At 37.8% G+C, this 27,312-nt stretch overlaps 1 protein-coding gene and 1 long non-coding RNA gene across 4 annotated transcripts in view; one reads left to right on the forward strand and one right to left on the reverse strand.

Annotated features, from left to right (window-relative positions):
* Window positions 1-21,918, reverse strand: part of LOC141743338 (uncharacterized) — a 45,859-nt gene extending 23,941 nt beyond the window's left edge. Inside the window, exon 1 of the long non-coding RNA XR_012587014.1 lies at window positions 21,646-21,918. This is a non-coding gene — a long non-coding RNA (uncharacterized LOC141743338). The remainder of the gene's footprint in view (window positions 1-21,645) is intronic.
* Window positions 1-27,312, forward strand: part of CTNNA2 (catenin alpha 2) — a 516,068-nt gene that overhangs the window by 50,210 nt on the left and 438,546 nt on the right. For 2 of the 3 annotated variants that reach the window (XM_074587252.1, XM_074587254.1), the window contains exon 2: window positions 10,144-10,250. In XM_074587252.1, coding sequence (XP_074443353.1) covers window positions 10,149-10,250 — 102 coding nt within the window. In that variant the 5' untranslated portion in view covers window positions 10,144-10,148. Of the gene's footprint in view, window positions 1-10,125; window positions 10,251-27,312 lie in introns of those variants that run through there. The other variant, XM_074587251.1, reaches the window with a different exon arrangement.

Genomic DNA, 27,312 nt, shown 5'->3' on the forward strand with positions numbered 1-27,312 from the left:
CCCCTGTGCAATACTTTGTTAACAGATTCAAGTGCCTACTTTTCCCATTGTTTTGTGAGAGGTTAATGTTGAATTGACAGCCTTATTCTGAGATCGTTCTGTCTTCGAATTTTAAGGAAAGGCACAAGCTTTTTTCCTACTTTTCCGGAATATCTTCAGTACCCCACATATTAGGGGAAAATAAGAAAAAAAAATCAAAATCAGTCCAAATATATAATAGATTAAAGAGAGAGGACAAGTGTTAGAAGGTATGGTCTGAAATAAGGAAAAAATCAAAATTAGTCCAAACATATAATAGATTAAAGAGAGAGGACAGGTGTTAGGAGGTATGGTCTGTTTCTTACGTTACATTTTTTCCAAAGTTGTGTGCAGGTTTTGGGAGAAACAGCTACTTTTTTTTTTTTTAAAAAAAAAAAGAAGGTTATTTTCATTAAGCATGTCATCTGCATTGTTATGGCTTTGGATGTCATCTTTTACATTAGAAATTGTGTTCTCTGATTGTCTGCATTACTTACATCTTTTTGGGTAAAGGACTGTTCTGAATAGGAAACGCAGACCTCTATTATCTTTAATTATGTTAATTCACTTGAGAATATAATGGTGATGTGATTCTTATGCCTCAGTATTTCCAAACTAACAAAACTACAGCAAATCCTGAGAACACAGAGCTGGGGAAGATAAACGTTTTTGGATATCATCATGGATGGCTAGCTATGCATTGTGTTTTATTTAAAACATCCATCAGCATAAAAATAACATCGGGAAAAGTTTCAGTAATAAGAGATCAATCAGAATTAAGCAATTTAGTTCTTATTCTTAAAGTTTATTTCCACCACTACAGATTTTTACTTTGTCTTTTTTTTTTTTTTTGATTAGTGAAACAGCGGTAAATAGTTATGGAATGGTACACGTGGCTTCTGTCAGAGTCTGAGGCTTATTCTAAATGCGTTTATTAGGGACAGAGCAACTTTCTTTAACATGTTTAAAGAAAGAGCAGATTTAATGAACACAAAGTTAGATGATAAATTTCCCTAAGATTTTTAGGAATTTCTCAGAGGCAATTGATGAACAGATTGACAAATGCAGATGACCAGCAACAAGACAATGTGTGCATGTAGAAGTTGGTGGGAATGTGGAGAAAGATTATTAATGGCCCTTAATATTAATTGCAGAGGAAAAAATCAACTTTACTCCCACAGGGCTTTATTTGAAAACAGTCCTGTTTAATGTATTAATTATGGAGTTGGAAAATGGAACAGCACCTTCTCCATAGTATGGAAGCTTGTAGACTTTACAAGGGCAAGGGAGGACTGTTGTCATCCAGTATGTCACAGTGAAATTGTGCAAGCTTTGGGCTGGTTGTATCTGTAGTTCAGACAACTAAAAGATTCTGTTCCATGCAGGAAAATAGTGTTGCATCAGTAGGAATAAGAGCAAAAACGTCTTATTAAAAATAATTAATAGTTAGATAATTTAAAGCTTAATGAAGGAGAAAGACATGTAGAGATGATAATAGCAGTATTGCTATTGTAGTGAAACTAGCAGGGAAATAGTCTCCTTAAAAACCCAACCAAACCAAAAACGCACAAAACCCCCTAAAGCTTTGACCCTCCATAGGAAAAAATGCAAATTGTTTCATTTGAAGGTAGCAACAGTTGATCTTGTGAAATAAAGAGTCCTCTTTCAGAGAAATGAAGAAAAGCTGCAGGGAAATAGAGAGGTAAGGTTAATTGTAGTTTCCAAGTATGAGGAATTGTAAATAGCATACTTTCAGCGAAAGGATGACCCCTACATGCAGAAGCAGAAGCTTGCAGTCACAATTAAAGCCAGGTTCAAGAACTCTTTTTTGAAGAACGGTTGGAATCTGAGATCCAAATTGTCTGTTGCAAGGGGAGCAGACATGCGTTAGTTTAAACCACAGACGCTTAACACTGTAAAATGTAAGCTGGTATTACTAATGCCAGTTTAATACAGTGAATAACAAGAGGTTAGACAGATTTAGTGAATAAAAGTTTGTTTCTGCAAGATGTGAGATTAATGTTTCATTAAGAAGGAAAAGACCTGTACAAAAGTTTTAAAAAAGTGATGGGTTTATTACTAAAAAGGAGGGTCCTTTATGTAAATTGATCATATCTACAGTAATCTAAATGTCTTATACTGGTATTACTTTGTAGTCATTTGTGGGGGGGGGGAATATGATGGAGAGAATGCAGAGCATAGGATCTGCACCGATGACTTGATTTAAAATCATTTGGTTTTCCTGGGCTTGCAATATGACCCTATGTGAACTAGCAGCAGTGAGCTCAGAGGCTTTGATCACACCCAGAACTCTGTGAGAAGACTTTTATTAGGGGGCACTGAATAGCTGTGTGAATACAGAGTGATTTGTGGAAAAATCTTTGGTTGTACAGAAATGACGTAGCAATCTTTTGCTGGGGCTTAGGCTCCCTTTTGGTATAGGTTTCTTAAAGTCTTATATTTCACTGAGCACTTTAGGAAACTACCCTACCTCGACTGTAAAAGTTATTTGGTGAACAAAAGCATGTTCTTATGTATAATGCAACATAAATTATTTAAATACAGTGATTTTATGTATGGCTGTTTAAAACAGCTTTCGAGCACTTTCATTGCGTATTCATCTTGGAGTAAATTACTTTTGACATCAGACAATTCTATTCCTAATATTTATTACAGCGAACAAATGTGAATCCCCCTATTTTTCATCCTTCCCAGGGATAGCCCTCCCCAAATCACCAGTTCACTCATGGAGAACCAGCCCTTAGATTTTTAGGTGTTTTTAGAATTGGGTGTTGTATCTAAGATCTCCCTAGAGTGAGGATCTTCTATATAGCAAACTTAAACTGAGAGCTGAATTCATGGTCCGGCTTCTTGTCCCAGTGTCCACAGATTGTCCTTAAATTCATATCATAGTTTGTCTGAAGTGGGCTTGTTAGGGACTGGATGCAGCTCAAAGGTGTGCTGGACCAAAGGGGATGTCGGTTTGTACAACCGTTGCCACATCGTGGCACCATGTTCCTCAGGGCCATCTTAGGCGATGTTGCTGTGCGAGCCCAAAGGTAGTCAATCTGTAGCTGTAGATGTGTGAGCCTTTAAAGTAGAATTATTTTTCTAAGCCATATACTAGATAAAAACAATTTGGACATTGCACACAGCTAGGCTTTGCACAGAATTTTGAAGCACGTTATCACTGTTTTTAATTAAAGCAGAAGAGGAAGCAGGTCATGCGGGTGGGTGTAGGTGGAACCTTTCTGTTACGCTGACCCTTACGCTGCAGTTTGCACCTTCCCTGTGAGTTCTTTGTGACCTCTTTGATTTCTGAAGGCAATTTGCCCTTCCGGCTCATTCAGATCTTGGTGTAGGCAGTTGCCTCCAAGACTGAGCTGGTTAATGTGACTTAAAAGTGTGAATGACTCAGCCATTGCCTTTTTATAGCTTTCCTGTTTCTGTGTCAGGGCACTGCATGGTCACCATCCCACTGGCTTTGTTACCAAGGTAATCCTCTGCTTGTCAAGGCCTTTTTCCTCCTTACTTAATGGTTTATTGGTTAGCAGTCTGAGTTTGCATAATGGGCCGCCTCCATTTAAGAACTTTGTATTGTTGAGGCCAGACCAGAATCTGAACCCAACGTGGCAACGTGGAGGTGGATGTTTAGCAGAAAAGAAGAGGGCTGTGAATCCAAAAGGAAGTTGAGAGCTTAGAAAAGCTCAAATTAAAAATTCTCTGCATGGTTAAGCTTGGGAGCGGGGCCTAAAGGTTTATTTTGGCCTGTTTTTTTCTGCCTAAGTTTTAGGAAAGATGAGAGGAGAGTTCCATTCATGAAACAAAGTAAACAAGTATGTCAAAAACTTGCTGCTTGAAGACGCGGAGACAGGTATTCCTCCAAACCATCCTGCTCCGTCTATTTTTTAATTTTTTTTTAAAAATCTGTCTTTCATCTTTCTCCTTTTTTTAGGAAAGGTGATGGGAACTACCCATGTAAACTAGGATCATTTCAGCCCAATATGCTGGAGGCTGTGCTGGGCTGTCATTGACTAATGATAGGTGCTTTTATCTGTAGAAAGGGGTGTTTTCTTTTCCATTGCTCTTTTACCTCTCGTTGTTAGTCTCTATCCTCTTAGCATTTTCCCTTTATTTCCCTTCTTTGCAATTGTTATGCACTCATTCTTTTCTGCGTCTTTTTGTCTCTATTTGTACTCTTGTATTAGTAGAGACAGAGAATGGGCAAATGGATTGAGAATAGTACTGGAAACCAGGCTCCCTTGGGTACCAGAGCTCTTGCAACGGCTCTTTATGCTGCTCAGGTCAGATCACAGTGAACGTCTGCATTGCTCAATACTGCAGATAAACTTAACGTAACAGCAGAATCTCAACTCTATATATACTCCCAGGTATCACTGCAGCCCTCTGCCAGCCAGATCATTCAAGAGGTGGTGTTTCTAGGACTGCGTGTTTTGCTGATATTTCTAAAGTCTGAGCTAGTTCGTCCTGTGCTCCAGCCTACCCTGTCCCCATAGTAAGTAATTCAGAGCCAGCCTGTCCATCTCCAATGTCACGCTGTTATACTCTGTAGGCATGCTCAAGGATGTAACCATTCAAGTATTTATATGTCTAGCTCCCAGTGAAGCACATAAATGCATCTGTGAAGTCGGTCAGAATTTTTCTGTCAGGGTTCTTCTCGAGAGATTGTGTATCCTGCTGTAAGGAATTCCATATTCTTCACATAAGCCTGGCTTTGTGTGGAGAGGTGTTTGTTTTGACATGGTTCTCAATCTAAGGATGCAAACGAAGAAAGCACAGTCTGTCGTTCAGTTTCTCAGTCAACTTAAGCCGGTTTGTGTCCGTGCTGCTGCTGAAGAGGCAGTCCTGTCCTCCCCTTCACCTCTGCTGCCGTATTCGGAGCTTTGCTTTTCACTGGTGCTGTCACCCACGTGACTGCAAAGTCAGGCAGGGAATGGAAAACTTGTTTTTCTTCTGTAGGATTAGTTAGTATTCAGCCAGGTTATGTTCTTGATGGAACGCATAGCACCGTTACAAAGCGCAAAGCACAGGAACACGCAGGAAGAGCTGAACTGGCCTCTCAGCAGTCCAAGAGTAGGTCAGTTTAAAGCATGTGTGGAAATGCCCTATTAGTCTGTACACGTGGACTGAAAGCCAAGATGGCAATTGATGTCAGAGAATAATTTCTAAAGCATACTTTTTTTTAATAGTCTATATAAATATCTTGGAAGTATTAAGGCTGTTATAAATTTAAAATTTGGAAGTGAGAGCAAAATTTTATTGTTTCCTCTCATCTCACTGTCTTTCTACCTTGCTCGTCATTTTTGTTTCTCACTTATGAAGACCAGTTTTTGCCTTCCAGTAGCAGTTGGAAGTACAGAACTGCACTGCCAGTATTGCCAATCTTGTATTGCCACCACATTAATCCTACAGATTTGCTATGAATCAGGTAGGATTTTTTTTTCTTTATTTGCTATGAAAAGTTTAGCATCTGTCTTTCATCTCTGCAGTGCTCTGCATTGCAGATGTGAACTGGACGAGCAACTGGAGGCCTGTTCTTGGCTGGCAGTACTTATATTTCCAAGAAATATCAGTTTGCTTCAGCAAATGTTGCTTTTGCTCATGTAGAGTTAAAATATTTTTACTGTTACATTTAAGTTGCAGCATAGAAGTGAGATGCACTGTCACTTGTGAGCAGTTTATGAGCATCAGAATGGACATTTGTGTAAGTCACAAGTAAAGTGGGGCTATTTGGAGGAAAACTGTGTTGTAGTGTGACAGACAAGTAATTTCACATGCAGAATATTTTGTTTTTGCAAAAGGTTCCAAACAATAAAATTCTGCTGTTTGAAAAGCTTGGTGATAAGAGTGGTTGTGAGGTTAGATTTTTGGCGACTGGTAAGTTAATGAAGAATTACAATGATGTGGTTAGATTTTGGCTATAATATAGGAATCAGCTCTAATGAATTGTTGACTAAAGTAAATATTTATTTTCTTTACAGATAGGCTTGGAAGACAGACTGTCTAAACAAATGTTTGCTTTGAACAATAGTGACCGGAATGGGTGGAGACATTTCTGTCTCGCTGTATTTAGGAAAAGATAAAAGCTTAAAACAAGAAATGTTCCAGGAAGAAAAAGTATAGTTATGCAATAGAATTAATTAAATATATTATTGAAAAAGTGTGGGGCTAGTTTCAGGATTAGGGCAGTAATCCTCTACAAACTTCTCTAGAAGTATTATTAACCGTGCTATTACCTTACTTTCCTTACTTGATAATATAAAATTTCAAATTCAGACTTGATAATCAGGCATTGCCAGTTTATAACATATGCGAACAGCAGAGAGTAAGTTTCACTGAAACTTTCCGCTAAAAATGTTTTCTTAACTCTGCAATCATAAAAACACCATGTGAATTTTAATTCAGTGAGATTCACCCCAAAGAACACTCAGTATGTGTTTGTAAATTACAGAGGCTGGTTCCTCAGACGAGAAACCTAATTTCTCATTTTGAAGAAAGAACGTATGGTTGAACAAGTTTGTTGCTGAGTATTTAAAAAATGACAATAAGTTGGAAACTCCAGGGAAAAGCAAAAAAAAAAAAAAAAAAAGTTACTTGAGAAACAGCGGATATCAGCCTAGCGTAGAAGGTATGTTTTCTTCCATCTATCATAATATGCTTTTATGTCTGTATGAAAAATGTCATGGGATGCCATTATCCTCTCACCTGCTCACACAGGTTATCTTCCTCACAGCTACTGGAAAACCAGGTGTAAGCCAGGTGTAAGCTATGAAGCAATTTATGTTTTCAGTGAAGTACTTCAACCTAATTGTTTGTGGAATATTTGGTCAAATAGTCATAAGATATCATTAGCATCCTTTCCTTTATCCAACCGAGCAATTCCTTTTCACCTGTTCAGTCTAGGAAGACTGTTGTAGAAATGGCAACGAAGAAATAGTCTATCTTTTCATATACATACACTTGGGCAGGTGACTTCTTTTTAGTCTTTTGTCATTTAAAATTGCTATTGTGACAGCAGCTGAAGAAATGTTGAGGAAAATGCACTAATTTGACTCTTTAATTTTACTTATTTGATTTTATGGGGTAGATTTTGCTGCAAATGAAAAAAATCTTTTAGGCTTTTAATAACTTTTTCTTGTATGTGTCGTTTTTATCTTTAAAAGTATCGCTCACCCTTTCATATTTAATTTTGAAGGATGTTTTTCCTATTTCTTGGTAAAGGTTGAAACTGAGGCAGTATTCTGATTGAAATATATTTTTGTATAATGATTGAATTATACATGAATATGAAGAATATGAATTCTGATTGAATATACTTCTGTATAATGAGAGGTGTATGTTTTGAAGTACCCATGTTAATAGTTAGTGAGGAAATCAATAGTTAGTGAGGAAATCAATAGTTAGTGAGGAAAAACAATAGTTAGTGATAAAGTATCATAACTCATAAATTATTTACTAGAATAACTGTCTACTTAAAACTTACATTTTGAATACAGAGGCAAACTGGAGTAGCAACCATCTTTATACAAAAAAGAAACAGGTTCTGAAAGACAATTGAACGTTGTCTGTTGGAAAACTGAGAATAGCTCCCACATTATAACCGTGTTTACAGCAACTAGAAACTGTCTCATAGTTTTCTTAATCACATGTATGGGTGTTTTCAGCTTTGTAAAATATGAAGCCTAATGATTTTTTGCAGAAGTGTGGAAACTGAATAATAAAATTTCAGCAAACGCTACATATTATGAGTTAACCCTGTTACCACGTGTTTACAAATGAGAGGAGACTGAGGGCTGGTTTTATACGTGATTTATAAATACATTGATTAGGGACTTCTGATACGCCTCTCTTTTTTGAAGAAGTATTTTAAGTTGTCTGCTAGTAATACAGTGAAAACCTTTTCCAGACTGTGAATAAATTTTGCATAGACTCACTAGCCTGTTAATTTCGAGTGGTAGTAATTAGTCAAGACATTCTCCTGAACAAAGCAGTAGAACTTATTTTGTGTATACTAGATGATGTTGCTAAGTACTGAATACATACCTTATTAAATTAAGCTTTATGAAGAGTATTGTTACTCAAGGAGCAATACCTGAACTTCTTTTGATTTTGTTTACAGAACTGTGTTGTTTTGTGGGTTTTGGTGGTGTTTGGTTTTTTTTCTGTATTATTGAAATTAGCTTGTCAGTTAAACATAATTTTCTGGAGAAAACAATTTTAAGCATTTGGGATATTATATATGGAGGGCTTGATTTGTATCTCTTACGCAGTGTACAATATGATATTATTGGTTTATCTTTCCCTGCTAGAGTTCTCATGGTGTTCTAGGTATATGGGACTTTTATTTTTTTATTTTAATTTTAAAATAAAGGGAAATATTTAAACCAGAATTATTTAAAATTAACATTTTTTTCATCAAATTTTTCTGTTTCTCCAGTGGGTTGTTTTTTTTTTTGGTGTGTGTGGTTTTTTTGGTTTTGGGTTTTTTTGGTTTTGGGGTTTTTTTGTTGTTGTTGGGGTTTTTTTTGTTTTTGGGTTTTTTTTTTATGGACAAGCTAGCTTACATATGGCGTTGGTTGTCACCAGACACTTATAACACTTTCCATCTCTTGCGGTGCATTGCATGTCTCTTACAACCTGACAGCTGGATTTTTCTGTATTTGGAATTTCAAAAATAAAATCATCTGTCTTGAAAATTTCATGAAAGCCTGAAATGGCAAATAAAATGACAGCAACTTGCTGTTGCCTTTATTTTAGGCCCTGATTAAGCTTTTAAGACTAAGATAGTCTGGTGAATCCTTTTTGTTTTTAAATGAGTACTGCCCTTTTTAGTGCAAAATTAAGAAACCCTGAATACTGTTGGAAAGTTTTGCCCCCTGAACAGCTGAACAGGATTACTGAATTTTTTGTATTCCATATGTTGTTGGGTTGATCTTGGCTGTCTGTCTGATGCCCATCAAGCCACTCTCTCACTCCCTGTCCTCCTCAACAAGACGGGGGAGAAAATAGGGTGAAAACCTTTTGGGTGGAGATAAAAGACAGAGCGATCACTTACGAATCACTGGCGCAGGCAAAACAGACTTGGGGAAAATTAATTTAATTTATTGCTAATTAAAATAGAGTTGGATCATGAGGAAAAAAGAGAAAACGTAAAACACCTTCCCCCATCCTCACTTTTTTCCCAGTCTCAACTTTTCACTCCTTCACTCCTGATTCTTCTATTTCCTCGCCTCTCCTGCCCCGAGTGGTGCAGGGGAGATAGGGAATGGGGAATGGGGTTTGCAGTCAGTTCATAATGCTTCATCTCTGCTGCCCTTCCTCACTCTTTTTCCCTGCTCCAGTGTGAGTCCTCTCTGTCGGCTGCAGTCCTTCAGGATAAACCTGCTCCTGCATGTGCTCTCCATGGGATGCAGTTCCTTCAGGACATATCCATCTGTTGCAGTGTTGAGTCCTCCGTGGCCTGCATTCATATCTGCTCCAATGTGGTTCTCTATGGGCTACAGGGAAATACCTGCTTTACCACGGTCGTCTTCATGGGCTGCAGGGGAATATCTGCTCCGATGCCTTGAGCACTTCCTCCCTTCCTCCTTCGCTGACCTTGGGGTTTGCAGGATGGTTTCTCACGCTTTCTATACCTCACTCCTCACACTGCCAGGCAGTGTTTTGTCCTTTCTTAAATGTGTTTTCCCAGAGGTACCACCAGCATCACTGATGGGCTCAGCTATGTCCTGTGGTGGGTTCAAGCTGCGTCCAGCATGGGGCAGCCCCTCGCCTGTTCTCACAGAGCCCACCTTGCAGCTCCCCCACTACCAAAACCTTGCCATGTACACCCAATACAATATGTATGCAGCATGGCAGGGAATCTATTCTTAAGGGTTTAGGGGAGAAAAAAAAAAAGGAACGTAAATGTTTAAGCACTCAGTGTATGTGGCAGTGGTGTGCTTGGGAGTTTTCGGGAGTAGAGGAACACTAGCAAGGTTATGGATAAGTATTTTATATATGAACGGAGACAGCATATATGCTATTCTCTAAATAGATTATATACAATATTTGGATATAACACTAATAATATTCATGGATGTTGTGTAATTTTGTCTGTTCTAGGGAGTATGACGTCTGCAACATCACCTATCATTTTGAAATGGGACCCCAAAAGTTTGGAAATCAGGACTCTCACAGTAGAGAGGCTATTGGAGCCACTTGTTACCCAGGCAAGTATCTTTGATTTATTTTGCTTCTTCCTTTAGCCTGATGCTATATTTACTCATTTTATGTAATTATTTTAATAATCTTCGATAATAAAAACTTGAACAGCTTTTGTTTGTGATCTCTAGTGCAAAGCTCTATTCAAACATGTTTAGAAGTTCTTGTTCTAAATAATTTATAGTCTCAAAGTATGAGCAGGGATACAGTAGCAACAACTATTTAGTTATGTTTGTCTTTTAAAAGCAGTTTCGAAATTTATGAAACAGTCGATTTAAGACAGGCATCTGACTGAGTACATACTCTTGGTTTGTTATTATAATACCATGGAAGACAGGTTCGCATTAAAAACAAACAAAACCAACCAACGAAACGAAAGAAACTCTTAAAACATGTTTCATTTTGTGCTGTGATTGATTAGGAGCGTATGCTCAACCATTTATCTTTCAACTGAGTAAAATTTGCCAATAGCAGGTAAAATATTTGTCCAGTGGTCTAAAAAGAGAAAGATGAACGTGATGCTAGGTAACGTGTATAATGTGTGTATTAATGGTGTCCAGCTTTTAACCAGATGGACCAGTTTTTTTATTGTCAGATAAAATCTTTGTATATCTATGTATATCACGTTTCCTGTGCCTGTACAAATTTACATGCGTTGTGAGTGCACGGACAGGGGCAGGAGCTGTGCAGTCCAGAGAAATATGGCAGTAGAAATCAAACTTCTGTCACTATCAATGCAAGTTGCTGAACCTGTCGCCTGATACCTTTTTGTTCATGAGTTGCCATTAATAATGGGATGCTGGTTACATAATTTAATTCTAGTAAGCTTCAAGATGGATAGCTCCATTATTTAAAAGACACACACAAGTCATTTTTCTTCTAGGAATGCTCATTATATTAAAAATGAATGCCAGCTAACCCCATCTGTCCATCCACCTGTTACTAACAATTTTCTCGTAGACATTGTGGATCTTGAGATTGGTCTGCTGGATAGAAATGTAGGCCTTCTTTTGAGTATGAGACCAGACTTGATGTTTTTGTCTTGAGAATAAAGCACGAGATAAAATATAAATTGCTACTTTTTTTAATTCCCCCCAAATGATGTCTCTGTATGGTTCCTATGCTCCTTTCTGTGAGTCACTTTCCAAAGAAATTACACCTATTCTTCTTTCTTTGTTTTTGAAAAAAATTACGCTATCTTTCTACAAATTATTCTGGACATGAAAGTCTCTAACAATGTACACAGCTTTACAGACACAGGGGCAAGGAGATATAGGTTTCCTTTCACATAGCTGTTGATAACATGGTAATTAACTTTCATTATAAACCTTGATAATTTTGTTGTTGATATGGAAGGTAGACTAAAATCCCAAATTCATTGTGATACCAACTGAAAATTAGGTTATGAGCTCTGTCTGTTATTCTGATGCTGCTGTTGGCATAGAAAGTGAAGCTGCTGTGAACCTTGATCTGCTGGGAAAAGTGCAAATTACTGAGTCTTCTGTGAGTGAATTTCCTGTTTTCCTTTCATTTTATTTTCCAACACCTTGCTCAGAAAAGAGAATGCATTGGCCAAGAAGCAAAAGTACCATTGTAGTTTCATAGTTTCTCAAGTTGCTTTGGTTAACTTTTGGTTTACCTAGATTTATGTTTGATAGCACACTGCAGCAAATGTAAATAAAGAAATTACAGGACAGGGATTTCTTCAGTCGTGGAAATTAAGGTGCCCAAGATCCTTACCTCTGCATTTTGATGAGGAAAAATGTATTTCTATTTTAGCAGTATGACAAGAAGACTAGAGAAAATAAAGTGTAGTCCAAAGGGAATAGAGAAATGTTGGGCTATTTTTTTATTCACCATTTATGAATATTTCCATCCTGATTTCCTCATTTCATAGGTTTCTAGCCAGTATGGACATATAAAACAAACTTTTTGAACATGCAATTTAATATCTTGTATTAGAGAAATAAGTAGTTTTACGGATTTTCTTCTACTTTGAATCCATTAAAGTATGTTTGACTAAAGCATGTTTTTGTGAGCCACACAAACATAATCACGAAAGCTTCAAGTGATGAGAAATGTGCTACCTTTAGATTGTGTTTATCTGTTGCATTGTTAGCTTAAGTTATTCAGCTGCTCATTCTGTTTTTCTCAGATAATTTAACGATCATCCCAGTTTAAAAGCTTTTCTTTTTTCTGCTTAAGATTGCATATACAGTCTGGTCAAGTCAAGAATAGCGTCTGATTTATCTTGTTTGGGTTTACATTGCAATCTGCCTATGCAGTGACAACCTCCACAGATACCAAGTGCACATTCCATATGCAAAGCACTTTCCTTCCTAAAGTGAACTCTTAATTTGAAAGTTTATCTTGGCAAGCAAATAAATACATAAATATTTACTCCCCATTCAGTTTGAACTCTGAAGCCCAGTGTAGATTTGTTAAAAACACGGAAATCGTAGAGATGTGAAATTCTTACATAAGTCATAAAAAATAGGTCAATGGATAGAAGAGAGAGATTCAATGGCCACAACATGCAACAGAACTGTGCTGCACAAGTTCCTGAGCAACCTGATCTGACTTTGAAGGCACCCCTACTCTGACTAGGAGTTTGGAGTAGATGGCATCCTGAGGTGCCGTACAGCCAGTTTTATTTTGGCATTCGCACTTGAATAATTAGAGGATTCTTTTGTTCTCCAAGCTGTGTATGAGTTTTGGAGAACGCTTGGAAAACCAGAAACAGTTATACACAAGTCTTTGGGCTCCAAAAATGCTAATCAAGCCTTGTGTGGGGGGGGGATTTAAGTTTTGAACTCAGTGTATATATAGTCACATGATTGACAGATTTTCAAATGGTGGTGCACCTGCTTATTTCTACTGAAATTTTGGGGAGTAATCTAGAAATGTGATGTGCATTTGAAAAAGAGCACCTCAGTGTATCAGGAGAATGATATATTAAAACTGAATTTTACACAAGCTTATTAGTGTTCCAGATGAGAAAATATGGATAACCTATGAATTGATTTAGAAGAAATTATAAGACAGGAAGGTTGTCTGAGCTGGAGGCAAAAAAAAAAAAAAAAAAAAAAATCCATTAACTGATCATGGGAATACATTAGAAATGACAGTATTGCACTTATTGTAGGAGGCCCTGAACTAGCAAACTAATTAAAACTTTCTCTGGCTGTCAGAGATGTAAGACCATTGAAGCTTGCTGGGGTACCCATTTTCCCAGTGCTTGTTGTCATGTTTAAAGAGTAACAGATATGCCCTGCCACGTATCTTTTATCACATTACTATTATCGAGCTTTTGTAAGAAATGTGTGATTGTAAAATCTATTAGAATTTCTGTTCTCAACGATATTGAATTTAATAATTGAAATGTGTTTCTTTTCTCTGGCTTCAATGTCACAATTAGCTAAAAGTATAAGGTAATTGTATTTATTGCTAGTTTTGTTTTCTGAGAGTTTGTAACAGTTAACGTTTTTTACTATTTATCTTACAAATTTTAATTCTATGGATTTTTTATAAGGAAATGTATAACTAAAAAAATCCTCAAGGAATACTGCCTATTATTCTCACCTTCTTGCATAGTAACCAAAATGAATTGCAATTTTATTTCTCAGACCGAGGATGATTTTCACAAGAAAAAAGAATTACATTTTTAGGAAGCGCTTAACTGCCATTATCTGATATTTTATGTGTAGCCAGAAAATAGTGCTTGTGGAGGTTGCCCATAGGGACTGAGGGGATATTCTTTTAGTTTCTGGTGGTTTTACATAATAATTAAATACAAATATGAATACAAGTTATATATGTTAAGGAGAGAAAAAACCAAAACCACCCAAACTAACTGACCATTAACCAGCAACATCAATGCAATATTTTTTTTGTTGTTGTTGCAAAACACCAAAATTACTGATGTGTGAACACACGGGTAAAAAGATGAAGGAGGCATGTATAATTTTCGAAGATAAGATTTGCTCTTTTGATGAGATTTCATTTTTCTAGTGTCAACCTGTGGTTCTGTTTGGTAGCTTTTCCTAGGTATTTTAAGTAGCAGTGTGGCTGTTTTACAAATGCGCCTTTATTACTAGAGCCATGCAGCAGTTGTGCTTTTTACTTTTTGTACTATTATGTTGTAATAGTATTATGTACTATTATGTTTTGTACTATTACGCATTTTTTTCAGAATTGTAACAATAGCACAAATAATACTGAGTGTTCCTGTTGCAGATTTTTCATGACTGATTATGTTTTTCTCCAGTATGACACATTTTTGTCCTTCTGGAGTTGATGTGAAAAGACAGTTCTGAATTGCAGTGCGTGTTTTGTTGTTTTTTTTTTCCCCCCAGTAAATTCAAGATGCCAGTTACAGTAGCTTAGAATGAAACAACAGTATGTTGTAAGGCAGACAAAAATAATTGATTAATGATTTTGCGGGTTTTTTTGTATATAGTATCACTCAGTAAAATTAAGTAACCTATATCTATAAAATAAACAATTAATTAGATAAAATTCCAAACAGTTTTAATTAGTGCAACTTAATTAGAAAATCATAATAATTATGGCTGATGTTACACTTCATGCTTTCTTATCAAAGAACTTGTGCAGTATATTTGGAAAATAGACCGGTTTCTATGTTGCTATAAGAAATATAAATATGTTCCCAACCATTCCAGTTAATCAGATAGTATTTATATTCAGTGAACCTTGTTTTTATTGCATTTGAACCCTATTTCTGGTGTGCTAACTAATGTCCACAGGAAATACGTTATTGATTATTACTCTCAAGGAGCTGCATCTGAACCACGCTTGTGCATGTGCACACGTGGGTTCCTTTTGGAGAGTTTGTGAATGTGTACGCGTGTTTCAAACGATTTTGAGAAAACCAGTAATAGTTAATGGAGCACTGTATGCCGGGTACACGTTCCACTTGTGTTAGTAATTGTGCAGAATTTTTGAGCAATTTCTTTATTTGATAGCTGGATTCAGCTGAAGCCGTCTTCAAGACAGACGTGAGGGAAATGAATTATAAAGCCATATTGTTTGATTGTTTGAGCTCAGTTCAGCTGTACAATAAGGTCAATATTATTTTAATTTATTTTTTTTACTTGAACAGGACTGTTTTCCCAATTGCAAAGTTAGTTTCTGTTTAAGCTCTGTTTCTATCAGAACATGCAGAATCTGTGGTGTTTCTGGGAGGGCAGGAGGTTGAACTGTGCCTCAGTCATTTCTGGCATGGGCTAATTAGGTGATGGCCATTTGTATCAGGGAGTCAAAGCCAAATCCTATCAGAAAAGGAATTTGGAATTTTTCTGTTCTACCTGAAACTGAACTTTAAACATTATTTATGAAGTTATTTTGTCGAATAGGAACAGGATCCACTTTCTCCAACATTATACTATTTATTGCTTAAAATAATTTATGAAGTGAAAACTAGCAGGTGCCTATTTACATCAGGGTGTTTTTTTTTTCACCCATTAGATTCCTGAGGAAGCATCTGCTGCAATCGCTGTTCCTTGTTTTCCATCGGATTCAGTAACATCTCTGCCCCTCTGTAAACTCTAGTTGGGATTTTCTCAGCATGGAGACTTTTTGTGCTGATTAAGAGAACCTTTAACTAAATTTTATCTTTTCTATTTTTATTGTCTCTTGCTGGAAAACTGTAGACTATTTATAGTATGTAGTGTCCTGTAAGGTCCGGACCTTGTCAGTCTGTTTGCCTTCCAGTGATTTTATTCCCTGTTTAAAGGTGTTTACATATGTATTTGTACTTCTGAGTTTATGCATATGCAGGTTAGCATTTGCTGGCAGGAGAATGAAGACTCTGGGAGCTTTAGATCTCATCCATTACTCCCATGGTCTCATCCATTACTCCCACGGTCTGTTTTTATGGAATAATGCTGCTTAAACTTAAAGCGATGAAACATGATGGCTACTTTTTCTTCTCTTCTGCCATACAAACCGATACGGAGAGATGGTGAGAAAATCTGATATTGGACTCAATGATTTGAAAGGTCTTTCCCAACCTAAATAATTCTGTGATTCTGTGTATCTATAGTAGCTGGAAATGCAAGTTATGCTGGGACTGTTATAGGTTTTCAGTCAATAGTGACTGGAAAATCTTGTGGCTAAAGTGAACCTACTCTACTGTGTAATTCTTTGTATTAAATGCTAGATTTTCCATTCATTCAGAACCTCTTCAATCTTGTTTGTTATTAGCAAATTATTAGTGGTTCAGGGTTACCAGAAAGTGTTTTTGACTTTATGTGGTATGGACAAAACCATTTTCATCACAGTTTAACTTAAAAAATAAAACAAAACAAAACAAAAACAACAAAACCCCCAAAAGATTAAAACTCTGACTGAGCTTTAACTTCAGGAGAGAGAGAACTACAGAAAAGTTTCCCCCATCATGACTGATTAGAGTATAATCATAATGGGGCTAGGGTCTTGTCTGAAAAGAAATATAGCATCTAAACAACAAAAAAAAGACAGCTGAATATCCAGCAAGAATAAACATTGAGTAAGCAAAGTTTTCCTGGTATTTCCAGTGGCGACTCCATTGCAAGAATGAAAGCATTGCAGTGGAGCGATCAAGGTGGGGGTGCTGGATGAATGTTTCCTATAAGTGTAGGGCATTCAACAGGGAAGAGTCAGTGCAAGAAATTGCGTAGCTGAAGCCTGGGAAATTCCCTGATATTGTCTTCATTCTTTCTACTGAAATAGTACGGTGTGGAGTGTTCAAACTTTTCTAGCCGTTTTCCTAAAGGTATTCTTTTCTTGCATGCAGTTTCCTTGCAACTGTTTAATGGAAGAGTTTTCAGAAAATGGTGTTCTTGCCTGGAATTTCCAAACTCAAAGCAAGATGATCAAACTAATATGAATAGTTATTGTAATATGTTTCTTCTACTTGTGTCCTTGAAGATGTATAGTTAGGTGCATTGAAGCAGACCTGAGCCTTTTTCTGTCCTCAAACATACAACTCAGCAGGTTCTTAACAATCCTGTTGATTTAATTGGGGTCATTGCTGTAGAAGGGGAACATCTAAAGGTTTTAAGGGAAAATTGGCTTTGGCTGCATTTTTTAGTTCATTCTTTTCAGTTTGCTTGAAAAGCAGTTACATGTTTTGTTTTTTCAGAGTATCTTGTGAGCTCCATGTCCCTTCCAAAAATTCTCGCAGTCAAAAACGTATTAGCAAATTACAGTCTTTTTCTTTTATGTCAAAAATGCTAATTAAAGCAGGATAGGTGTATAAGCCTATGTTTTAAAAGATGATTGCATAATTAATAGCCGGTGGCCTTTTTACAAAAGTAGTAATGGATTTTCATTTTGGCTGATAAACAAATTCTTGTTGGTATCATAAACTTATATTTACTAAAAGTGTTTGACAGATTCCCCCCCCCCCCCAGTGGTTAAAAAAAGAAAGACTTCAAAATTATATTGCAGCAGATATAACTGCTAATATAATAATTTATATAACTATAATAGTTCATAGAATAGCTTGGGTTGGAAGGGACCTTTAAAGGTCATCTAGTTCAACCCCCCTGCAATGAGCAGGGACGTCTTCAACTAGATCAGGTTGCTCAGAGCCCCGTCCAACCTGACCTTAAACATTTTCAGGGATGGCGCATCTACCACCTCTCTGGGCAACCTGTGCCAGTGTTTCACCACTCTCTTCCTTATATCTAGTCTAAATCTACCCTCTAATTTAAAGCCATTACCCCTTGTCCTGGTAAAAAGTCTGTCCCTATATTTCCTGTAGGCCCCCTTTTAGTACTGTTAGGCTGTAATAAAGTCTCCCCAGAGCCTTCTTTTCTTCAGGCTGAGCAACGCCATCTCAGCCTTTCTTCATAGGAGAGGTGCGCCATCCCTCTGATGGTTTTTGTGGCCCTTCTCTGGACCCACTCCAACAGGTCTATGGCTTTGCTGTCCTGAGGGCTCCAGAGCTGGACACAGTGCTCCAGGGCTGGACACAGTACTCCAGGTGGGGTCCCACCAGAGCAGAGTAGAGGGACAGAAACACCTCCCTCGACCTGCTGTTCATGTTTCTTTTGATGCAGCCCAGGATACAGTTGGCCTTCTGGGTTGCGAGCACACATTGCTGGCTTATGTCTAGGTTTTTGTCCATCAGTACCCCCAAGTCCTTCTCCTCAGGGCTGCTCTTAATCCCTTCATCCCCCAGCCTGGATTGATATTGCAGATTGCCCTGCCTACCTGCAGGATCTTTCACTTGGCCTTGTTGAACCTCATGAGGTTCCCATGGGCCCACTTCTTGAGCCTATCCAGGTCCCTCTGGATGGCATCCCGTCCCTCAGGTGTGTCAACTGCACCACTCACCTTGGTGTCGTCTGCAAACTTGCTGAGGGTGCACTTGATCCCACTGTCTATGTCATTGATGCAGATATTAAACAGTACTGGTGCCAGTATGGACCCCTGCGGGACACCACCTGTCACCAATTTCCATCTGGACGTTTAGCTGTTGACCGCTACCCTCTGGATGCAACCATCCAACCATTTCCTTATCCACCAAACAGTTCACTCATCAATCCATACCTCTCCAATTTAGAGAGAAGGAACAAGCTGCCCAGGGAAGCGGTTGAGGCAGCATCCCTGGAGGTATTTAAAAGACGGGTAGACATAGTGCTTAGAGATAGAGTTCAGATTAGTGATGGTTTTTGTCAGAGATAGGTTGATGGTTGGACTAGATGATCTGAAAGGTCCCTTCCAGCCTAGGCAATTCTATGATTCTATGCTGTGGGGGATCGTGTCAAAGGCCTTACAGCAGTCCAGATAGACAACATCCATAGCTCTTCCCTTGTCCACTGTTATAGTCGCTCCGTCATAGAAGGCTACGAGGTTGGTCAGGCAGGACTTGCTCCTGGTGAAGACATGCTGGCTGTTTTTAATTACCTCTCTGTCCTCCATGTGCCTTAGCATAGCTTCTAGGAGGATCTGTTCCATGATCTTCCCAGGCACAGAGGTGAGGCTGACAAGTTGGTAGTTCCTAGGGTTCCCTTTTTCCAGTCACTAGGGACTTCACCTGACTGCCATGACTTTTTAAGTATCATGGCAAGTGACTTGGCAACTACACCAGCCAAATACCTCAGGACTCTGGAATGCATCTCGTCACACCCCATAGTCTTATGCATGTAGTTTGTAGCCTAGGGTATTTTTATAATGTAACTGAGTACTTTAACAGAGGGGGTACTTGAAAAAAAAAAAAAAGTTTTTAATATCACCAAATGTGAATCAAATATATTAAAAACAAATAATGTCAGTCACATACTGTATGAGCAGGGAGTTGGTGTGTTTTGTTAAGCAGCAACTTCAAAATAGCTGTTATGGTATCCAACTGAATGTGAGCTCATAGTAGCAAAAGTTAATATGATCCTTAAGTGGATCATCTGGTGGGTATAAAGTAAATGTAGGGAGGCAGTATTATTGCTATAATGTAGTATTAATGAGATAGTTATTGGAAGGATTCCCTATTCTCAAAAAAGGTGTTGACAAATTGGAAGGAGATTGGAGAAGAATTATGTGAATGATTCAAGTTTTGTGTTTTAATGGCAGACTAAATTCTTTGGTTGTATTTCATTTATATGCAGGCTTATCAATAAAAAGAAATTCTCTTAAATTAACTGCGGGTATAGATTTTAAGACTATTTCTGATAGCGCCTATAGCATAAATAATATTCTAGAATTAATTTAAACTAAATTCAGGCATGGGATTCACACCCTGAAACTAAAATATCCCATAATTAAAATGATACTCAGTAAGAATTTTGAAGTACTCACAAAAGTAGTAAGTTAAGAGGTATTATGATCTCAACCAATATACATTTTTCTATGTGCAAAAAGTTTTATTGCAGCTTTTTGTCTGACAAAATCCTCTGGCTGGAAACTGAAACTATAAATAAGTATAAATTATAAATAATTTATAAATAACACACCCACTGGAATAGTTCTCCTACAATGGTGGTTCCCTGTGTCTTTTTAGCTCATTTGGTTAAGTACAAGTGCCAGTTTTAGAAAAAAACAAACAACCTCAGTGCTACCAGAATCTTTGATTAAAAACTGGATATAGTTTTGAAGGACATGCTTTAGGTCTACCAGGAGTTATAAAACTGGGAAAAGGAGTACTAGAAGAACAAAAAACTGTGCAATAAAGGGGCTTCTCACTTCATGAATTAAGGAGGAAGCAGGAGCAGGATTGCTTGTTTTCTGTCACTTACACACTTTCTTATTTTTCATTAACTTAATTTGCTGTATGTCATCAATCCACAAAAGTTAGAAAGGCTACAAAATAAGCCTGATTAAAAAAACAATATGCTAATTACAAGGTTTTGCTTTGAGGTGTTAATTAAACTAATTAGAATAGATCCATGTTCTGAAAAGCAATGGCAATTTTTGTTCCATTTCCCTTCCATACGTATTTCCAAAGATTGACTGATTTCTTTGCAGTTCAAAGAATTCAGGGCATGGATACGTGGATTTATTTATTTATTCTTATGTTAATTTCTTTGGAATATTGATTCCATTTGGTGTGCGTTTTTTAATGGATCCATATACATTTTATAGCCATCTTTGAATGTTTCATGAAATGCAATAGTATGGAACTAGAGAGATCTGAGCTTTCTGTTTATTTTAAACAAGTAATTGAATTTCAGCCAAAGAAACTTAAAATATATTGCAGTTTTACCTTAAACACATGTTCTAAATCACCATATTTCATTTCCTCTTTGGGAAATTAATTTTTATATCTCTTTCCACAACCTCATAAGTGGTTGGTGTTCTTGTATATTATGTGTCTGAGCACCAAATGCCCATATTGTGAAGAAATGTCCTCTTCTACTTGTCTCTTTCAATGGGAAGATTAATATTTTCCCCTTGATGTATTGAAGTTCTTCTCTTATTTAGTATATTTCTATGTACTACTATAGTCATTCAGTACTCATTGACGAGAGTTCTCAAACCTTTTACTACTATATAATGGGGTTATTAAGTATGTAATTCATGCTTAGCGTATTGAGGTGTTCAATATTGGGCAGATGACCTTTGAAGAGTACACAAACAATACTGCTCTGCTCCTAAATGAAGTCAGTACTAGAATTTGCATTCTCATTTAGCTTGTTGGGTTAGTGTGGAACAAGGAACTAGTTGCTCAAATTTTCACTTTTGGCCCCTAACTAGCTCATAAATAAAAGGGTATTTAGCAAAAAGGCATAATTGTAACAAAGTAGCCCTGACACCTTATTTTATGTTAGTATTTTTCTTTAGAAATCAGTTTTAAACATGAAAATAGATGGAATTGATTATACATACCCTTTTAAACCAAGAAATACAACTTAATTTTAGCTTAAAAAAGTTTTAGTGTGGAAACTGAAAATAATTCCTCACCTGCTAAAAGTTACTGCAGCTGTTCTGCTTCAGATTGCACTTGATCTGCTCTCCTTTTCCAAATCACCTGCCGCAGCACTGATGTTTGCTATGCGTGGGTTAGCAGTGTCCTGGGCCGTGTCCCTTGCTCTGGGCTGCATCTGACATGGTGGATCCTGGAGAAGAGGAGCTGCGGCAGAGCTCTGCGCTGTACCCAAGCCAGGTTGGTGCCTCCTCCGGGCTCACTGTTTGGCAGCAGCCTTACGTAGCCCCTTGCTCTGTCACACAGCCAAGGACACTTGGTTGTTGACCTGGGATCTTACGCAGCTTTCATGTAACCTGACTCCTTTGGCCACTTCCCTTATCCTGTATCATATGATCCAACTTTTGAAGATTTTTTCCACCTTTTGCCCCACCTTGAAAACTCTTGACAACATATGGCGTATTCAGCCCATGTTCCATTTTTCTATTTGTCTGCTTCCCTCCCCCCGCCCCGCCCCAAACTTTATCTTGCTTGTCAGCGTGCATTTGGGATGGAAGGGGTGTGGAACAGATGAATCCTTGACTCTGTCTTACTGACAGATGTGGTCATGTACTTTCTCTGACTTACTAGGGAGCACTTACTGCACCAAGTCCAGGTCTTGGACTGGAGGCGCAATTCCTCTCTCAAAGCAACAATCGGATTGGGAGTCAGTCAACCATTCAAAGTTGGTTTATGATCCTTAGACTATACGACACTAAACTGACCTTTCAAATTGTGAAGTCACAAGCTGTCCCTGTGCTTCTGAGGATCATATTATTAGACATGTGCACTTTCTCATTCAAAAACCTTACCTGCTTGTACAAACGGTTAAACTGTAAGTTTTCAGAGAAGAATTTTGGAGAAGTGCAATTTGCAACAGGAATTAATTTTCCTGATTCATTTCATTTTGCTCCATAGTAATGAAAATGTATTGTATCTGCTTATGCTAATAGTAAGTTCTTTTATTAGAAGGTATTCATATAGAAGCATAATGAATCCAGTGTACTGAATGGCTATTGAATATTGAGTTGTTTCCAGGGGATACGTATTAACCTATTCAATTTTTCCCAACAAATTACACATATCTGCACTCTGTAGTGCAGAACGATTAAGCTTTTACTACTCTGCTTGAAATACTTTAATTGCCACGTAGTTTTTCACTGTTCTGAAGAAGCAATTGGCTGAAAAAAATTGAGGGAAATGAATGCATGGGGGACTGGAGATATATATATACACACACACACATATACGTGTGTATATAGAATTTATTTTTTCCTTCCTGTCTTCTACTCAGTCCATATTCTTTTAATCTCCTTCCTTCACATGTTCCATCATATAAGAGATCTTTGAATGCTTCCATGAATCTGTATTATTTATATTTTTTATTTTTTTTAAACTGAGAGACTCAATGCTTTCACATATGTGAAATATGATATTGTTGACAATTGGAACGCCAATTGGATTGAAAACGGTTGTGGTGGTGGTTTTGTCTGTTATAGAAAAGAAAATGGGCTTTATTTGAGAAGTTCCTATCTGACATAACTGAAATACTTGTTAGAGTAACTGAAAACATGCAGGTGTATTTTTGGTGTAGTACTGATTATGATCAGTTAGTTCATTTTATAATGTGGTCCATGCCCTGTAAAATAATTTTCTTTATGAGCTACTTACGTGAAGAATAAATTAACTGTCAAATAGATATCTTTTTTAGGGAGTTTCTGAATTCAGCAGCATTCTAGCATGCTTGTTCGAGATGTATCTGTATTACATCATTTGCTTCCAACCAGAAATGAATGACACTTTACAGACATGCCTTCTTATCCAGAACATATTTATAATTGCATTACTGCAAGTATCAAGAATTCAGGAAAGATATCTTAACCATGCGTGTGTTTGGACACAGAACAGGAAAGTCCAGGCTGTGAGCTACATCTGTCTGCTTCCCCATGTGACAGACATATCTGGAGACAGAAGTTTCTACTTCCTTGCTAGCTTGCTTGTACAAGTAAGAAGACTTAGGAAAATTATTTTCTATTTTCATATGTTGGTTAGTATCTTGTTGCTAGATGCTTTCAGTCTATTTGTCAGGGACTTTCCTGTGTTCCTGGCTTGGTCGCCTATGTCAGGTTTTCTTGAGTTCATCATGTGCAGTAAAGCTAGGTAGAAAGCTGCAGTGCCATATCATGGAGAGTGAATAGCTGGTCTTTTGTTCTCAGTCAAGGTAAAATTTAGGTACCTCAGCACATTATCAAATGTACTTTATCATCATTCCTCAGCCACTGTTAGTTTGGACTATTACTTGAAATTGAAGAGGCCAGACCTGGTTTTGAAGTATGCATACCTGCTGACACAGAAGGCCACATATTTTTGTTATTAATATACCCTGTTATGCAAATATTATAAATTCTTTGGGCAAAATGATTGAAGTTGTACATATTCCCTTTAGTGCCTGTCAGCTTTGTTGATAGATACATAGCAGTAGTATTCCCCCCTTCCTTCTTCTTCCCATAGCTTTATATACTGAGCATGGTGTCACACGGTATGGAATATTCCTTTGGTCAGTTGGGGTCAGCTGTCCCACCTGTGTCTCCTCCCAGCTTCTTGTGATTCCCAGCCTACTTGCTGGTGTGGCAGTGTGAGGAGCGGAAAAGGCCTTGACTGCTTAGCAACACCTAAAATCATCAATGTTTTACCAACCACTATTTTTATCCCAAATCCAAAAAAATAGCACTACACCAGCTGCTAGCAAGAAAGTTAACTCCATCCTGGCTGAAACCATGACAGGTGGGTACTCTGAGACACTAACAAAATTGCAGCAGTTACGCTGGCCTTTAGGGTCTTTAGTCTCCTATAAAAATTGACTTTCTTCTTGCAGTAGAAGAACTGCAAGCGTGTAAATTATTATGGCAATCATCATCCTAGAGCTTTTGCGGGTGTTTAAATTTTACTGAACAAAAGTTACTAAGCACTTCAAAACTGAAGACTGGAATTTTGAGCTCAGTGTAATAGTCACTGAATAATATTTTATACATCTTTAATGAGAGCTTAGTAATGCATATGCTCTTCACACCTCTCAGCCTTTTTCATTCAACTAAAAATGTTCAAGAGTAAAATTGGTATAATCAAGTTACACAATTGTGTTCTTTTTTGAAGTGATTGGCCCTGTAGTTTTGTCTTTAGACTGAGGAAGGTATTCTCAATTAATGTGAGGGATTTTGCTTTTTCTGGTTCTGGTTTTTGTGTGGGGTTTGGTTTCTTTCTTTTCTTTGTTTTGCAATTTATTTTTTTAATTTTTTTTTTAACAACCTGGCAATAGCCCTTTAGGCTGGATGAGCCAGCAAGGACATTAAACATCCATAGATCATTTATTTTATATCTCTCATGGAAATGAGATAGGAAGCCAAGAGTATCAGTTTGTATGGAGCAGTGTTAGTTTTGTGTATAATGAAATAGTTAGAAGGGCGTATTTTTACACATACTTCTGTCAGCAGAGAAATTCTAAAACAATTATGTCAGAAACTAAGTCAGAATAAATCATAGAATCATAGAATCATAGAATTGTTGAGGTTGGAAGGGACCTTTAAGATCATCGAGTCCAACCTTTAGCCTACCCTGACAAGAGCCACTTCTAAACCATGTCCCTAAGTGCCCCATCTACCCTTTTTTTAAACACCTCCAGAGATGGTGAATCCACCACCTCCCTGGGCAGCCTATTCCAATGTTTAATAACCCTTTCAGTGAAAAAATGTCTCCTAATATCTAATCTAAACCTCCCCTGACATAACTTGAACCCGTTTCCCCTCGTCCTATCACTTGTCACCAGGGAGAAGAGGTCAGCCCCCATCTCTCTACAACCTCCTTTCAGGTAGTTGTAGAGGGTGATAAGGTCTCCCCTCAGCCTCCTCTTTTCCAGGCTAAACAACCCCAGCTCCCTCAGTCGTTCTTCATAAGGTTTGTCCTCCAGACCCCTCACCAGCTTTGTAGCCCTTCTCTGGACACGCTCCAACACCTCAATGTCCCTCTTGTAGCGAGGGGCCCAAAACTGAACGCAGTACTCGAGGTGGGGCCTCACCAGTGCCGAGTACAGGGGGATGATCACTTCCCTAGTCCGGCTCACCACACTATTCCTGATACAGGCTAGGATGCTGTTGGCCTTCTTGGCCACCTGGGCACACTGCTGGCTCATATTCAGCCGGCTGTCAACCAACACTCCCAAGTCCTTTTCTGTCGAGCTGCTTTCAAGCCATTCTGCCCCAATCCTGTAGCGCTGCATGGGGTTGTTGTGACCCAAGTGCAGGACCCGGCACTTGGCCTTGTTGAACCTCATATATGATGCTTCCCTATTTATTAAAAGTGAGGCTTCTAATGCTGATTTGCTTTGAAGCAGGATGCATCCTTAAGAGTTCTTCTGTCTGCAACCTTTCCTCTGAGTCTACTGAGAAGCAAGGGAAGAAAGACTGATGTTTTTCTCTCTGGAGAAGTAGATATAAGCCACCACCAATTGTGACAGGAGAGCTGAGATCGAATCTGCAGATGTCTCTGTCGATGACCTTTGAGCTGATGCCCACAGAAGTCCTATTAAGTAGCCAATAATTTGGTGCTTAATTCTTTTTGGAAACGGGATCACTACTCCTGTGAGGAATCAAAGTGCAAGTTGCTATGAGTGGCATGGCCCTGTGTGCTGGTTGAGAGCTTTTTGGTCTAAAAATCTAAAAATCATCAGTTGAATAGGTACATGCTAATGCGTTGTTCAAATGTAGTTCTTAATCCATTACTCCATTAATTCCTAATTCACTATAGTCCCTCTGCTACTTGAGACTGAGTACTTCAATGACTGCAGCACTTACACTTTTATCTGGAGTACTGTTCTCTGGTGCTCTGCCTTTTATTTCTGTTCTAAAATGTTGCATGGTGTTGAGTGGCTTAGTGTTGAGTAGGTAGATACCACAGTCACATCCAATTGAGGTTATGGACTCAGCCAATACAAAGCAAGGCCTCTAGAATAGCCAATGGTCATACCCACAATATGTTTTTGAGCGTCCTTAGAAAAACAATCAAACCCTTTCATTTTTGGGTAGTATTTTCTTCTTAAATCTCAGTTCTGAAGAGATATTTTATTTGCTAAAATGTTTTGGAACATGCAAAAACTTTGGAGCTTCTCAGGAATCTGTATTTTGATAGCAGATAAGTCATTTTACAGAGAGTAGTTCTCCGTCCCGTATTAGAATCAGGTGTGACTGCAGAGCTGCTGTGAAGGACAAAACTTTGTCCTGAAATGGTTATCTGCTTCTGCTGACCTATAGCTTGTGGATTCCACTGGACTTGATACTAAATGTTAAGCCATGACAAGGAAGCTAAAGGATCTTTAAGTTTATATAATGTAGCCCTCTCATCTCCTTGTCTTCCTGGTCTCCCTTCCAATCCTTTGCTGTTGCTGGTTGCTTGGTTTGGTCCCCAGGCACCGTTCTGTTCCAAAGTACCAAGAAAACTTATGATTTGAATGTCAAGAAAATACAGTTAAATACTTTTGAACTGGAAGGAAAACTGCTGAAAATATTTAAGCTCTGATTCTTTATGGAGTGGAAATTTAGTAGAGAGAAGCATTTTTAGAACTTTGGAAGTGATGGTTTTAGAAGTTTAATTTCAGTTTTTAACTTCCTATAGTA

Source organism: Larus michahellis, chromosome 5 (genome assembly GCF_964199755.1).
Source record: "Larus michahellis chromosome 5, bLarMic1.1, whole genome shotgun sequence".
Lineage (NCBI taxonomy): Eukaryota > Metazoa > Chordata > Aves > Charadriiformes > Laridae > Larus > Larus michahellis.